Source organism: Oenanthe melanoleuca, chromosome 2 (genome assembly GCF_029582105.1).
Source record: "Oenanthe melanoleuca isolate GR-GAL-2019-014 chromosome 2, OMel1.0, whole genome shotgun sequence".
Lineage (NCBI taxonomy): Eukaryota > Metazoa > Chordata > Aves > Passeriformes > Muscicapidae > Oenanthe > Oenanthe melanoleuca.
Genome location: NC_079335.1, coordinates 108,443,502 through 108,461,254, shown reverse-complemented (window position 1 = coordinate 108,461,254; position 17,753 = coordinate 108,443,502). Strand labels below are relative to the sequence as shown.

At 39.8% G+C, this 17,753-nt stretch overlaps 1 protein-coding gene across 1 annotated transcript in view; it reads right to left on the bottom strand.

Moving 5' to 3' along the window:
• The window catches only part of OSBPL10 (oxysterol binding protein like 10), a 112,259-nt gene that overhangs the window by 5,728 nt on the left and 88,778 nt on the right, over nucleotides 1-17,753 (bottom strand). The window contains exons 7-9 of the mRNA XM_056483148.1: nucleotides 16,661-16,807; nucleotides 9,898-10,381; nucleotides 1,278-1,464 (exon numbers count right to left, since the gene is read on the bottom strand). Coding sequence (XP_056339123.1) covers nucleotides 1,278-1,464; nucleotides 9,898-10,381; nucleotides 16,661-16,807 — 818 coding nt within the window. The remainder of the gene's footprint in view (nucleotides 1-1,277; nucleotides 1,465-9,897; nucleotides 10,382-16,660; nucleotides 16,808-17,753) is intronic.

Genomic DNA, 17,753 nt, shown 5'->3' with positions numbered 1-17,753 from the left:
GCTGCCTCCCAAAAAGAAAGACTCATTCCAGGAAAGCTCTTCTAACACCTTTGGGATGACATTCTAGCTAAGCACAGCAGTATCCCAGCTTAAAATTCTGATACTTGACTCAAGACCAGAGCCAAACAGTTACCTCAGCAGCCTGAAAAACAATCTCTGACATTCATGAGCCATTTTCAATATATGATACCTTCACACCTGAACATAATGATGTCATTGACCCATGCCAAAAACTTCAGGTGTCTTTGTTTTCTTCTTTAGCTCTGCAAGTTCACTTCTCAGCTGCTGAGGGGCAATGCTTAAAGCCACCTCACCAGTCAAAGAACTGGTCTGAGAGTGAGCAAAATAGACAGGTAGGACTGGAAAACTGAACTGCAGGGAGAAGTTTCATAAGTGTGTCCATGAGCATGCACACATATGCTTTAGAAAGCCATGTAAAGTAATCTGTAAACTCAAATTTTATAGCTGCTGAAGTAATACAGCACAACTTTCCCAAATTTTCACTCACCCTGATGTCACCAATTATTATCTACAACTTTCAGAGAAAAACCCTGTCAAAACAGCCCCATGTGAACATTCACCTGAACACAGCATTGAAATAGCTGACACACATACAGAAGAATAGTTAAATCACCTGAAATAAAACTGAGGTATCCATGCAAAGCACAGTCCACAGCAGAACAAGAAAGAGGGCTGATGTTAATGACTGGGACATGGAGCAAGACAGGGGGGCTGTCTGGCACAGCACCTCTTAGCACCCTTAGTAAAGGGGAATGTAAAATAACATTTTACAAAGAATGTAAATAACATTTTTACCATCTAGAACTTCAGTGCAGAGGTGGGAGTCCCCAGTAGGGAACTACCACTATGGGCAGTGACACTTTTGCTTTTCTCCTCTCTGCAGGAGCTCCACCTGGAAAACCAGTTCATCTACAAGACTCACACAGAAGCAGCAGCTGGGGTAGCAGAAATATTGCTTTTTCCACATACATTTTTCTGATCCTGCATTTACAGTAACTCTTACAAGCAACAAAGCCTGGAGAGATACATTCACTTTATTTTAATGAGAGAAATACATCCAATTCAGTTAAACAACATAATATGTATTGCTACAATAAACTGCCCTAAAGCTTTAAGTCATCTCCAGCACTAAGAGGAAAAGAACTTCAGCTATCTGGCTATAAAATACTGCAACAGAAGAACGGAACAGATGCCCAAGAGCCTTTTCCCTGAAATCCAGCAGCAGGTAAACAAGAGTAAGACAGGAATTCCTGTACCTGTGGACCTTCCCTCCATAGAAGGGCTTGGTGTGGAACGTGACTGTGGCAGAATAGCCTGTTCTGGCACAATTGATGTTGACCTTCCCTCCAAGCTCCACCCACGGGATGGTAAGGATCGAGCGAGCGTAGGCACTGGGCAGGGTGAAGACATACTCTTCTTCATGTTCCAGCAAGTGAAGTACACCTGTGCAGGAAGAGGAGAAAGTGAGGTGATAAAAGGTTCACTGGTAAGAGCTGATGGTCACTGACCAATTAGCACCATCAAAATGCACATCCACAGAGAGCACAGCGTGCCCCTCTCCTTGAGGGAGGGCACTGTCTGCTAAGAAACTCTGCTCTCTGGAACAAGTTTCTTCCAATTTGACTGTGTACCCTGTGGTGCTGCATGGTACCAAAAGACTTTTCAGAAAATCTGACTGGATTCCTTACTTTGTGTTACTGTTAAAAGCTGGAAACACATAGAATGTGCACCTAAAAAGCCATACTGAAAATTCAGATGCTCTCTCAGTGCTGTATCATGATCTCCCTCCACAAAAAATATGGGCATGGTCAAAGGATACTTCACTTCTCCATTCAGTTCAAAACAGCCCCATCCTAGCCTAACTTCCTCTTGATGCTGTGAAAGGCTCTAAGTCTCCATGGGTACAACAAGGAAACATGGCATCTACAAATTTCCCATTAACTTTGCTCCTTAATTTCCAAATGTCTGGTTTCTCACACAGGCTTTGAAAAAATCTTGCATAATGAAAGAGGGGCCCAGCAGGGCCACTGCTCTACTAGCACCAAGTCCAATGTCTCTACCAGGCAGAGAAAATTACTGGTAATTCCATCTCATTCTGTAAAGGTTCTTCCACTCTCAGCACCGTAAGGCTGTAACTAAAAACAACATACAACAGCAGCAGTTTTTCAACATTACTTGGAAGTTGCACAAAGAAAGTTGCTTTCCTGATCAGACCTTTGCAGCTTCCCCTGAGGCTAAGGGTACAGCTCTATTCCCATAAAAAACTGCAGTTTGGTCTTCAGGATAACAGGACATAAGACCAGGAAAAGAGCACCATAAACCTTGCACACAGAATTAGATCATGCCAAATGTCTGCAGTGTATTTTTATTAGAGTTTTACAGTCTTTTGTGTCCCATCTACTAACTGCCTAAAGGCAAAAATGACAGCTTTGAAAATATTTTTTCACAACAGGGACTGAAAATAGCCCATCACAGGAAGAACTCGGAACCCAGAAATATTTGAAAAAAAAAAGAGCAGGAAAGTTATTTTGACACAGTAATAGTATCTGTTTAGAAACAAGATGAGGTTGAGCCCATTTGCCTTCATCCTGGGGCAGGCAGGGGAAGAACACACTGTAAGTGGTATTGATTAATCTCTCTGTTTAAGGGAATACTGACACTACTTTTTCAAAGTGATCTCACATTTAATGATGAAAAAGCATTAAATAGGAACACAACATTACTGCTGCCAATATGAAAATCTGCCTTTAATGCTGCATGGAAACACAAACTTGGAAACACAAAATAAAAAGCACAGAGCTCTAAGAGAGCCCTGATCTTGAATATTGGCACCAGCTAACAAAACTGAATACAGGCACAGGAAACTCTGCAATTTGCCACTTCTCCCTTCTGAAACTATTTCACAGGAAAACATTTGCAAACCAGAACAGCTTCATGCAGTTGTTCTCAGCACCTCTGCAACCTCAGCCTCCCAGCAGTGACACAGCCAGCACACCCACTCCTGCAGGTCTGGCACAAGGAGCTGGGAGTGCAAATGCACACAGAAAAGCCATGTCTTAAAAGGACCTTTAACCATCTCATCCTGGCAAGTTACAAGTTCCTGGTGTCATGTGCTGAACTAGCAGGGAGGGGCCAGGAGGACACAGCCAGAACACACACACACGTTTTACCTCAAGTTTCCTTGGCTGAGACATCCAAGCTGAACACACTGCAGGAAGGCTGAACTACCCAGCTCATCCTGGACACATAGCCAGGAAGAACTTTTACCAAAAAAAATGGCTCTGGTTATCAGACTCATTAAATGGATGCTGTAACAGGATTAAGCTAATAAAGAACTACTGCAGAATCACAGAATGGTTTGGGTTGGAAGGGAACTTAAAGATCATCCAAGTTCCAATTCCTCTGCCATGGGCAGGGACAACTCACACCAGACCAGGCTGCTCAGAGCCCCATCCAACCTGGCCTTGAACACTTCCAGGGATGGGGCATCCACAGTTTCTTTGGGCAGCCTCTCCACCACCTCAACACCCCTGCAGTAAAGAATTTCTTCCTACTATCTTACCTAAACCTACTCTCTAATTTTAAAGCCACCCCCCCTTCTCCTGTCCCTACATGCCTTCCATGTCTCCCTCCATCTCCCATTCTCCTCTGACCATTCCTGTATGTCATGTTTCCTCATGTGAGAGGAAATTGATATGATAAACAATTTCCTTATGGGTGAGTATACCTTTGCTTCTGTCCCCTGATGGGATCAAGAGCTTTTTTCTCCCTAGTCAAGTGGGAGGGACTCAAAGCTGCAGTTCTGCCAAGCATATTTAAAGTGGAGAGCAAACAGCAGCAGTGACCTTCAATGTAAATATTTAACCACCACAGCAGGTTAGATATTAAAAACTGATCCCAGCTCTATTGGCAGTATTTTTAGCACCTGGTAGCATATTTTCTGGATTCCTTAAACACCTGAATAAATACATTCTTTTATGAAGTGCTATCTCACTTGAAATATGACTCCAGCTCCATAATTACAGTCTAACAGAGATTAAAGGGCAGATGTGAAATACCCACAACTTTATAATACTTTTAGTATTAACCTGACTGTTCTGCATTCCATTGTTTGCAGAGCCTACATGCAAAACCTCTTTTAAGGGAAGCACCACAAACATTGTAGCTGCACCACCACATCTGAACAGAGACCTGTGCTCCCTTAGGGGAGAGGAAGCCAAAAATTACACAGGGATTCAACATTTCTAACAGGTACCACAGTTTGAATTAACCCCCTACCCTGCCACATGTCAATCTTGAGAAATTAAAAGCCAATTAACTCAAAGCTAACAGTTACTTTGCAATGTGTAATTTTAACATCTGCTTATAATCATTATATTGCAACTGATCTTTAAAAACAACTGCTGGAAAACATGCAGGCTATTTTCCTTCCCTTGCTCCCCTGCTGTAAGGGATGATTCATGATTTAGTTAGAAAATGGTTACAAGTAAATACTCATGAAGAGTTGTAGAATATTCTCCCATTTTTAGTTTTTTATTCTCATGTCAAAGAGTTTTTTCATAAATTTACAATTCTTTAAAAAATATCTGAAGTATTTATAGGCAACAATTACACACAGAAGAATGCACCAGACCAGTATTCTAGGAGAAACACTGGGTTTAGTAATCTAGTTTGTTAGAAAAAAATGCTACAGAGAAGGGTGGATTTGTGACAAACCATTACAGAATATTGAAATTCCCCCTTGAAATGTCCTAAGCAGCATTTACTCCTCCTTTTGACTACAGCAATGTATTCAGAGTCACACCCCTATCCATGACTCCTCAGCCTGCAGTAAAGGAAGTGATGGTCCTGGCATATCATCTTCCCAGTTTGACTCTTAAATGTCCCTCACTGATGCTGCAGCTTTGTGAATTGATTTCCCAGTAACACATATTGACCAAAAAAAAAACCCAGAGGAGGCTCTGGATCAATAAGCTGCAGAAGAGACATGTGGGATTTAATGCATGGAGATCAATCTGAACAAATGGCACGTGGGACACTGGGGGGTCTGGGGCAGTTTCCTTGTTTAAGAAGCTCTTTACCCTGTCTGTGTTTCTCCTAACACACAAAGTTATGTGTGGGATGAGCCCCACACAGGTGCTGGGCATCACTAACTGCCCAGATCCCCACAGGAAAACAGGAAATGCCAGAACTGGGCTCTCACTTCTCAAACCTTCCAGGCAGCTCTGTTGAGCACTGCTCATTTTTCAAAGACCGGAACCATTTGCTAAATTCAGTAATGGGTATCATGCCATATGAAAATGGTTCTAAAAACAGTGGGCTAAAAAATATTAACTCAAAAATGAGTACTTAGGGAAATATTTAGGTAGCTCTAATTGCATGAAGCAAAGCTTTGGGACTGGTAAATTTAAAAGGCACTGATTTCTCAGTAATAGAAATTATAGACCTGTACATCTATTAATACATACACATACATGTATTTGAACAGATGAGAAAAAAAAAGAGAGGAAAGAACATTCACTGCTTTCTTTTAAATTTACCCTGGAAAGAGCACTGAACCTTTTACCCACCTATCATATCTTTTCCAGTTGATTTTCAATTTAGAAAAATAATTTTTGGAAGCCTATACCTCACTACTTTTTAAAACATTTAAAATAGCAGAAGTGAAAACACCAGACATAACTAGCCACTTGACAATACAGAGCAATCCATTTAAATGTACTTTATGCCCTCTGCAAAATTAAGCCATAAATCAAAGATGACACATTTTGTTGGATTTTGCTGCTCTGGACCAAAATCCAAGAGCAGAAAAGGAACAGGCACAGCTGACACTGAGGAGTGCTCACCACAGCATCCTTACCCTACAACCAGGATCCATTTAAAGATTCTATGGACCAAGTAAAAACCATTAAATATTTATATTGACTTTCTCATCCTTTGTTAATTTAAATCTTAATGTGACCCTGTTCATTACAGCCTCATCTCCTTCCTCATTAGTACATAATTAACATTAACCAGAATTAGGGACTGCACATGCAACAGAAGTTCTTTTATGCAAAATACCCTCTTTTCTATTCAGGGTGGCTTTCTTGTGAGGAAACTCAGTGCTGACTACTCTGAAGAATGGGGGTTTTGTCACACAGCAAAGAAAAGTTGTGACATTTCATTAGCAAGCCAGATTTAGACCACTCATAACCAGAGATGAGGAAAGGCTAGCATGTAAAACAGCTCCCTGCACGGATTTCCAGCAGTGCTCTCCCACTTGCTCTGCAGCTCTGCAACAGATAGTTACTTTGAATCAACAGACAAAAAACACAGACAGAAAAAAAAAATCTTAGTCACATAAAACATCCCACCACTGAGACCCTGAGCTGGACCCTTTGTGTGCCAAGACCACAGCATCCTTAAATCCCTGAATTCTTTAAATTGCTTCATAAACCTTTGTACTTCCATGACATTCTATGTCAGCTTCTACTAAAAGGCATAAAAAGCAATGTGCTCTATACATCTAAGGACTCTCTATAAAAATATGATTCAAAGTCTCCACAGACACATTACCATAATCCATGCACACTATAGGTCCAAAAATCCAGTACTACTTTATTTCTGCAAATAGCCAGCTGCAGTAGAAGTTGGCTTCATTGAACTGTTGGAGGGACATACACAATATTGTTCAGTACAGAGCAAAGCTTCAAAACACATCCCAGTTACTTGTATTCAACATTAGACTACAAAGAAGTTTCTTGTCATTGTCTCAGACTCTTCATAGAATGGCCTTTAAGGAAGGGACCTTAAAAATCATCTTGATCCAAACCCTCTGCTGGCAGGGACCAGGTTGCTCACAGCCCCATCCAACCTGGCCTTGGAAACCTCCAAGGATGTGGCATCACAACTTCTCTGGGTAACCTGGTCAAATAGAACTGTTCTGATACATATCTGACTAGAACAAGATGGTCACTCACTACCACTAAATTATCCAAAATTAATTACAGTTCTTTAACAGTCTGTTTGGAAGGATTTTTTTCCCCCTCTCATATATTGGTAAGTACTGATTTAATCTGTAGTGTAATGAAACTAACACTGAACAAACAGCAGAATTATTTAAACCAAGTGTCAAAATGGACACAGGCATATTGGAGGTATCAAAGAAATTGTCTTTCAAGTAACATGATGCCACATCTAAAATCCTTACTGGTCTTAAAAAAAGTCAAAGGCCCCCCACGTACATAATTTAACTTATATACAGCAACAGGCAAAAAAAGGGCTGAACGCTCCTAATGAGGGGAAATGTTAAAAAAAATGAGAAAGGGACAAGACAAAATCCCAACAATGGCACATTATTAGTTTGGTCATCCAATGCACACTAGCAAAAAACCCCCACAACAATCAAAACCCACAGATTTTGATGATCCATGAGGTGTTATTTTGCCTCCCATCAAAAGCAGGATCAGTGATACTTCATTCCCCAGAAACTCACCTAATCTGCTTTTAACAGTTTAAAATAATATTCCACAATCTTACTGTCCAGTTTTGGTGTGCAAAAGTTCCTCAAAGGAGCTAACTTTAGTTTCTATCCACCTTAAGTAGCTTCAAGTGCTTTCTGACTATCTGCACCTTTCCACAGCCCAGCTCACTAATTTGTTAGACTAATTCACCCCATATGAAATGTTGCAACTCTAACATGTTCCTAAACACAAGGAAAAAAAATCTCAAAATTACAATTCACATTAAATAAAGTATTAAGCCCTTCATTACTAGGCACAGAAATATAGGCTTAAGTTTTCCACAGTTTTAGTCCAGCAGCTCCTTTTTGTCAGTTCAGCAATCTATTCCCTGGTACTCAAGCTGACCTCAATCTACACAGAATTTATACTTATGCAGCACGTAAGAAAGAAGCATCTGCAGTAGATTCTAATTTTTGCACAGCTTGACAAATCCACACACCAACTTAATCAGGAAGACTTCCCTGGACCTAAAATAAATAAACAATTCTATTTTTTTTAAGTGCAGTTTCAAGTGAAGGCATTTTAAACTCAGGCTGTCAGGCTTACACTTGCTGTTTTCAGATGACAGAAAAACCTCAGTGGTACACAACTTCTTGCTGCCCACTGCCAGTCCTCAACGTGTAACAGAAATGCTTGGGCTGCCCTGAAGTGTCTCCATCACTTCCCAAAAATGCTGTCACTGTGAAGGGCCCTGCCCCTGCACTGCTTACATGAACAAAAAGATGAATAGTAACTACAAACTGGTGGACCCAGACTTCCCTCCAGAATGCACAAAGACAGCAGCAAACCTTGGAATAAAAGAGTTTGCTACTGCAGATGTTCCCCAAAGCCCGCCTCCACTCCTGGGATGTGTCCAGGAGGATGAAAAAAAGAGTGTAGGGAAGAACTTATTCTCACAAGCACACATTAAACAATCCTTGAGGTGAGTAAGCAGTTAATTCTTAGACCCTTTCTCTCTCAAAACTGGGACACATCAGGACTTTGAAGTCTTAAATAATCCCCACAGCAGACACCCCCAATCCCAGGGAACTGTGTGCGCTAGCAGCAAGAGAAAGAAATTTCCCTACTCCTACATAATCATAAGTGACTTTGTGCTTAATTTTATTTCCATTAAATAGTTCCCTTCACTGAGCAGAAGAGTACTAGAAATGAATGTGTACCAGAAAAATGCAGAATGTTAAGCCAAGGCTGGCACTAGTACAGGCAGCAGACAGACAGACAGATCAATTTCCCTTCTGACACTCCCTTCCCAACTTCCTTAACTCTGTATTCAAAGCAAAATACCTAAGTCATAGGAAGAAGGAAACACACATGCTAACACAGACTTTATCACAAGGATATAAAAACAGTATTTACGAGGTTTTATGTCTCTTCTATTAAAAAAAGGAATATATTGTCATCAGGGAAGGAGCTACTGTAGTCCTTTCCACTGGTCTTTACTTTTAGATAGTGGAAACAGCAGAATATACCTGCATTTTTTCACCATGATTATTTTCTTGTTATTAATAAGCAAAACCAAACCACTGCATTTCCCACTCCACTCCACCTTTTTACTGCCTTTAATACCATAGTATTCAACTTAATGGTGACAAAAAGAAACAAGTTGTCCTCATACTTCTGAGACTACAGTCTAAAAACTAGTTAAGGCAAAACACTGAAATCCAAACATTGCATCTTACCCTCAAATGGCCAAAGGGACTAAATCTCTCAAAAACACACTTATCTCAATGCATTAACAGTCAGTGACTGGTACAAGTGTGTGTATCAGTTCAGATCATCCATTAAGGATTTGTTCTGACTCCCTCTACTTCTGAACTCAAGTTGAGCAATGACTTATTGCAATGCAGACTGCATATGTATGATAAAGAAAATCAGGATTCACACCTCAACTGTGTGATTTTCTAGAAAGCTTATGAAAATATACTAACTGCAAACACTACAGAAATCATGACTCTTTGCAGAAACTATGAAAAACAAACGTTAGGCTTAAGCAAAAATGTGTTTTTTCTCATTGCTTAATTCCAACTGTGAACACCAAATCCCACACTATTTTAAAAATGAACAGGACAAAAAATATTCTTACATAATACGTTATAATTTGTCATTTGCTATTTTAACCTAATTGTTTCTGAAATCTGGCCATATATATTAACAGAGTCTCATCAATATAAGCACACATTTATATATGTAATGTGCATTTCACATGATGTCTGGACAGCAAAAGGTTATGTGAACCCTACAGTTTTAACTTCAAACTTCACAAAAGCAAACAGTCATAAGGTTAAAATGAAAGGTCAGAGGGAGAGGATTTCTGTTGACACTCAGAAAAAATTAGCTCAAAAAAAAAGCAGAATAAAAGCACATTTCTTACCTTCACCTACCATAGAAACACCTATTGACATGCCCATGAACTTGCTTTTGGTCCACACGTGAGCGTTCACACACATTTTCTTCTCTTTGCACTCACAGTAAAAGCAGGATACTGGTGGATGATGAGACACTTGCTCAGCTACAAACCTCAGCTTGTAGCACGTGTGCTGCTCCTGGCCAAGCTCCCTGGCTGAGTCCTTAGAGGCCGTGGAGGCACCGTTAGTTCTGAAAGCTTTCACTTTATCTTTAGGCACATCCCACGAGCAATGAAAGGTTTCACCAATGATTGGGTTATAGGGCTTCTTGGCAACTGCTCCCTTTCGGCCTTCGTGAAAAGCTGTTAGATAATACTCCACAAAGCAGATAATTCTTTCCTCGGGAGTGGCTCCAGCTGCAATTGACAAAAACAGGTCTGGATGGGCCATGAAATTTGCATACATCTCCAGCAGGGATCTTTTCTCCAAAATAAATGTTGGAAGCACTACCTGTATGCAAAGCAGACAAAGGCATATATGATTTCCCTGTGATCACACTACCGAGGGGAAAGGGGGAGAGAGAACAGTTAGCACAGCTGTAATTCTGACCCTGCCAAATTCTGGGATCGTGCATTTCCCTCCCGTGCCACGACAATTTAATTTTCTTTGCAGTGTAAATAATGAGCGAAGGAAAAAGCAGTGGCCTTGATACCCATGCAAGCTGCTTCCTATTTCATTATGACTTTCAAGAGCTGCTCACGCAACAGGGATGGGTTGTTCCACACACATGGAAATCCACCTTTTCCTCCCCTCTCAGTTAACAAACCAGCCATTGTTTTCCTTGTTTACAGGACACAAAAACATGCTTTGATATAAACTAATTTACAGCAAACATCAACAAACCAAACTAATCATAACCCTCCAAAATGAGAGGGGTACACCCTCAACCACAACCAAATCTCAAGTCTATTTTCAAGTATAAAACCATTCCAAGGAGCCTTCACAAGAGGCTACAAGCAAGAAAGCACTCCCCATTTACCCTAGAGTGTCATGGTATCTCATGTCCCCCCACAACTCCCAAGTCAAGCCCCTTGCCATCCCTAAGATGTCCTGTCTCCCCCAAGTCCATGGCACACCCCTCAGTTTCAGATGGTGCCATGTCACTCTGCTGGGTCCCTGCATGGCTTTGCTTTATTTCACACAGGTTGAAACAAAAACTGCACAAAGCATTACAACTATATTGTGGGAATAGAGAGGCTCCCATGGGCCCAGGAAAAAACCTGGGGCTGAGCACTAGGCAGTCTGCCCTGGAGGGAGCCAGCCCCAGGTGATTTGGATACAGCCTCAAGGGCCTTCTCTAGCAAGGCAGATGTTGCCAAAGCCACCCACTTCACAATAACACTTTGTTAGAAGCTTCCAGTGAAACATCCTGGAGGGCACTGCAGGGCAAACAAGGGCTACAGGACATAATTTATTTCTCCCCCATGCTCCCCTCATTGTGCAGGTCTCTCACAGGTTGCTCTCATATGACCAGAAGGAAATTCTGACACACACAAATTTATCTTATGTGAACCCAAGTGGCTCAATGATGCCAGATGCAAACCAACAGCTGCCCTCTATCACAGCAATTCTTCTGCTATCCTCTTTAATTCTTCATTGCATTTACTTTTTCCCTTTCCCAAAAGGGTTATTTACAGCAGTCAGGGAGCCACTGTTTGTCACTAACACTTTTGCTTTCCCCCCTGCTGGCCCAGCTTGCTATTCTAAGTGGGGCCAAAGCAAAGATCAGCCCTTTTGGATCCCATGGATAATGAAATAGAAGCTGTCAAACTTTTATTAATCGTTCAGCCCTTCTCAAAGAGAACTTGTAAACAGGAACAAGAATTCCAGTCACAGCAGCTCAGTGTCTTTACAGCTACTCAGCAAGTCACAGAACCTCCCTGCAAAAAGAGAGAACTGCTGTGTCTGGTAACTTATCTGCTTGCTGGCTCTCTTTCTGCATTTTATATTTCTACAATCCTTTACAGGCTAATGATTTTTACAGGTTTAGATATAAATCAAGCAAAGTTCCATCTGTAATATTCCTCTGACTCTACCCTCTAAGCCTTGAGGACTCCACATGACTTCTGCTACTAACCTATTGAGGCCCTGAATGATGGAGAACCTTAATTTTACACTATGTGTGGCAGATTGAGTCCTAAAGACAGCTTACAGTCCTGATGACGTGACAGTGACAGGCTGAGGAAATTGGTTTTCAAAAGTGAAATCCAAAACTTTGCAGGCAAAGTGGAAAGCCAGTAAAGTTTTCTTATTTTCAGCTCTAAACAATTCCGTCTTACTTGCAGCATTCTCATTCTGACCAAATATGCATTATCCAATATAATCTTTAAAAAAATGCAATTCAGCAGTTGAGATCCTCAATTCAGGATCACATTTTAATGTAAATTGTACCCTAAAAGATCAGGTTACCAGAGGGGAAAGTGACAGCAAAACATATAAAAAACTCCCATAACTTCTGAAATACCAGTAGTGCCTTTGTGAGTTTACTGCAGAGACTTGAAAGGGCAAACTCATTTGAATAAACAGCACTCTGCATCTCACTGTGTCCAAGAGCCTCTCTCTAAAGACAGTGACCTTTATTAGCACAAATGGAGGAGAGGAAAACTGCAGACCATACTTCAGATGGTGCAGATTTTATTGCTCAGCACCAAGACTGCCATTGTTTCATCCCACTGATGTGGTCAGAGAGCCTTGGTATCTCCTCCCTTAAGTCCTAGATGTGCTTTGCTTAACACAGCTACACCAGCACTGCCACTAAACAAGGTTGATCAATCACCAGACTCTTACTGAGTTTCAAGAATCAATTTAAAATCTGAGTAAGGCCTGAGCTCCAGCTCAAATGATCTCGCTTTAAAAGCCCAACTAAGCTGGAAATGACATCCCTAACTGTGGCAGGAAAGGATTCACTGAATAACTGAATTGTTTCCACACAAGGAGGCACAGCAATGAAATAAAAATACTTGAGTTTTAAAGCTTACACAAACTGCAGTATTACAAAATATGCCTACAAAACATTGCCTTTTACTAAATAATCTCATAGCCTCAAAGTTTCAGTATGCAACACCAACACACATTAATATAGCAAAAAAAAAAAAAAAAAACAAAAACAAAAAACAACATACCAATCAAATTTTTTTTAATTGGCCCTATCTTGATTTCTGCAGAAATAAGAAAAATAGAAATAAACAAATTTGCAAGTGTACAGCATTCTTCTTGCCAACACAGGGCTGTTGTTAGCACTCTAGCTTTTATAGGAATGAGGTTTTCAACTCTTCTGCAGCCAGACAGAATGAAGTGTCCAGAAAAATACACTTAGGACCTATGTTCTTTGTACTGGCTTTGGACAGGACTACGAATTTTTTTTTAATTGCATAAGAAGTCAAAACTGACTAATTTTCTCCTCTAAGAAAATGCCAGCATGACAACCAACTGGACAAAAGAAACTCTCTAGAATAAATATCAAGTTGCTGAAGTCTGAAGCAAAAAAAATCACCTCACTGCATTCTAAAATGTTATAATAATCTATTCTTACTCTTTCTCAGGCTTCAGATGAAGAAAAAGCAGTTTAAGAGGCATTCTTCCATTTTCACTGAGATTAAAACAGACAATACTGGTTCAAAACTTGATCATAACCTCCTAGGTTTGAATCACTTAATTAGATCTGAATGCAACTGAGAAAAACAAGCACAACATCTTAAGAACATAGATATTTATCCCCACTATTATTTACTGTGAAGAAAAATACTGGTGCCAGCATCATTCCCTAATTTTTTCAGAAATCCTGCCAAGGTACCTCATGCTGAGATATCCTCTTAGAGGCATATAAGTTTTCTTTTCACTGTCATCTGTGTCATTGTGGGAATAAAACAAGCTATTTTCATGCCACTTATATTTTAAAATTGCAAGGTAAAAGAATACTGGCAAGCAAAGTAAAAACTTATGACATCATGAATACACCACAATGTTAATTTGCAACAGGTTGACACTGCAGAATTACTGGCAGCTCTTTTACACAGAATGGCAACCCTATATTTTCAGCACATGTTAACTGTTAAAGGAAGGTGAGGCAGTGCAGGGGAGTGATCAGCCATCTGTACAAACTGTTAGCATTAACTGCAATCCATTAGATGCCATTTGCCAAAAAAGGCTGTCAGTGGGTTCTGGCACTATTTTTCAATTTTTAAGTCTGAAGATTGAACAGTTTAGGAACTTGGATTTTTTTCCCCAGCCATTCTAGTTTTAAATGAGGTTGAAAGTCCTACTCCAGTCTGAAGCATCAGCTGTGTACCACATCCTGCTGCTGTGAACTGCTCCCCACCCAACTCTCCAGCAGCTGTTGATGTCTATTTTGCCACCACAGTGTCCAGCCCCTTCTAGCAAATCCCCAGACAGATTTGATACTACACTACAGGTGTTCTCCTTCACAACAGCTTTTACTCCTTAACTCCTCACTAAAAGGCACAGCAGTATGACACATTCCAGAAGTGAAGCACCTCCACAACATCAAATGTGACTGTCTTCACTGTGGGAGACTGCTGTCAGCACAGGCAAGGCCATGGCTAACATAAGGAAAGGATGCTGTTTCCTGTGATATGGAATGTGAAGGTAACACTCATGCATCCAGAACCCAAAACCACCAAGGGCTTAGAAAAAGCTGTTTGTTCATGTATCATGCAGCAATCCACAGCTCTCAGAATGAACCAAAGACACAGCCCTAGGGAAGAAGGCACAGGAAAATGGAAACATGTAAAAACATCCTCTGATATTAGCAACTGCTGTGCCACAACCACTTCCAGCAGAAGGTGATGAGCATCAAGGTGCTCTGAAATCTGACTTTCAGAGGAATAATGAAAAATGGGAAGAAGTGCAGCCAACAGACCCAGCTTTAGTGTCACATGTCAGTGGCCCTAAGGGCCTCATGTCAGTAAGCAAAGTTGATAAAAAAAGCAGCCAGCTGTCCTGTATTTTTTTTTAATCCTCAAAATGGGCAGAAAAGTGATGTGCACATGTGGCATGTCTCATTAATACTTATCATATGTGTATCCATGCATCACACAGAGTACAAACAGATCTAACTATACCATATGCCTGTTTCTCTTCCATTTCAACATTTACCATTATCTTTAAAAACTGTGCTCTAGGAGCCCTATGTAAGAAACAGGCTATCATATAGGTATTTACCTCAGTATTTTTCTTATAAGTGTTTAAACTTCTCTTATTTACATTAGCAGTGTGTCTTTGGGCTTTGCCTACTCCGCCATGACAAAAAGATGACAGTGAAAATCAGGAAAGAAAAACCTTGTTTGTTGCCAAAGACAAAATGTTTTGAAAGACCCAAGAACTGTGGATGAGAAACTTAGCCTAGTTTGAATATTATAGACTCAGACAGCCTTAGAAAACCAACACAGAAAAAAAGGAAAAGCTAAGAAAAGCAAGAATGTAAGAAAAACAAAACCAAAAATGAACTGCATATAACCCCAGACATACTAAAAAGTGATAGGCATAAATTATTCAAAATTAAATGATGAAACTTTCATTTTATTTAGAAAAAAACACTCATTTCTGTGCAGGTACTCAGCACCAAAACATAGGATTGCTCAGTCTAAAAAATGCAATTATTCTAAAACACTGACAATTGTTCCAGAGGAAGCAGAAAAAACTATATTGAGAAAACTTTATTTTGTAAGAACGTTAAAATTTTGATAGAAAAGAAAAGAAAAGAAAAGAAAAGAAAAGAAAAGAAAAGAAAAGAAAAGAAAAGAAAAGAAAAGAAAAGAGCAGATGAACTCTTCAGAATAGCAAAATGCCCATGAGAACAACATCCTGCAAAACTACTGCTTGTGCCAGAGAAATTCTCTGGTCCTTCCAAACTTTGTATTACTTGTTAAGAGTGTCAGAATGAGCTCTTAGTTGTGAAAAGTGGACTATAGGCATTTTATCTGGGGGATTTTTATGCAGAAAACCCTTGTGCAAAGAACGGATATTCCATATATTTACAAAAATCTGTTTGATTATTTATTAAGCCCCATGAGAAGGTTTCACTGGAATACAAGACTATTCAAAAAGAAGTATCCCTCGCTCTACATCATTTCCAAAACTCTAAGGAGTTAGACTTAAGGGAAAATTTCTCAGACACTGTAATTTCTTTGCTGTATCAGTATGGAAAAGCTTGTGACAATACCGGTTCTAGGACCAGAAGAATGCAGAGAAAGTTAAATTAGTGAGCTGCTCAACACAGACAAGAACAGATACACTGAAGACTGTAATTTCTTTACCATCATGGGGTTTTTTGAAGCTGACTTGCAACTAAATGGAATCCAATCCACAAAGCGGTTATGTGAGAATGTATATCCTTCATCCAATACAATTGCCATTATTGTTCCTCAAACCCCCAGTGCACACAGTGAGTTACACACACAGCATATGGTTACTCTGAAAGACTTGCAAGAAAATAAGCAAGAGTTTTGGAGGATTTTTTTTCTTCTTCTTTTTTCTTTCCCTCCCCCTCCATCTCTAAAACATCTGACAAGGTTATTCCATGTGGACGTCTGCCTAGCAAGAGACAGCACTCCACAGCTCTCTGGGACCACACTTCATTTATAAAGAAGAAAACTTCACTGTCCACAGGGGCAAAACACACTCATAAGACCAGCTGTGCACACAAACACACAGAAGGATGAGAAGAAAAAAACAATAGCAAGCAAATAAAAAGATACACAGTGTTCATACCCTGGTAAGGTCCATTCCAAGTTTGAGCTGAGAGATGAGGTGGAGAATTACACTACGTTGATCATCCATGACTCCTAAATCCTCCTCTTCATTATCTTCAGTATCTGTCATTTCATCTTCAACTAGGATCAACTCAGAAGCTGAATGCTGAAATGAAAAGAAATGTCACCATCTGAACAAAAAGATACAGAATGGGTATTTTCCCCCCAATATATATGTTTAAAAATGGAGCTGTGTTGATGGAACTGAAGACAGCCTCTGTTAAAACCAAGAAAAGATACAAAGTCAAAATAAATTTAAAAATCCAGTGATGGATTCATAAAGCATTTTGATCCTTTCCTCAGAATAAGAGTACTAAGTACAAGATGCTAATTTACACATTCTCTTCTCATATTTATATTGCAGTCATGTCAAATAAAACTCACAGCATATTTAAGTAACGAGTCATCTTTTCATTAAACAGAAGTACACAGTTGAAAATTAGTCTTCAGGTTTGTTTCATAAATCTCCCCAGCAAATATTCATGTCATACATAGGTGCTGCATGACCCGATTTCACAGGTTTTTTTTTTTTCCCTTTCTCTATCCAATTTCAATGTTAGATATTTAAGAAAGCCAAGACATTAACTAAAGAACATAAAAAGACAATTATAATTAAAGAACACACTTCTGAAAAAAACCCATAGACATCAGAGTTTGGGAAGTAAAGCAGTGCCATAACTCTTTATAACCATTGCAACACTCCATCACCTCACAGCACAATGCAAGTGCTGCTGAGTTTCCAAAAATACAAGCTGAATATCAATAGACAGGCACCATGCCAGTCCCTTCAAGAGGAACTTTACAGTAAAAGGGATAATGACTTGTGATATTTTATTTTTCCTCAGGGTTCACAACGTATAACTAACAATAATCCAAACAGGTGATAGTTACTTTGTTCAATTAGTTGAAACCACTCTGCAAGCCTTCCAGATATGTATTCAAGTAAGTTTTTTGTACTTCAAGGGAAAAAAAAATTGGGTTATGTAGATGAAAAATTACAGCCCAGCATGTCATTACTGCCCAAAGATTCCATGCTGTAAATGAGACAACAC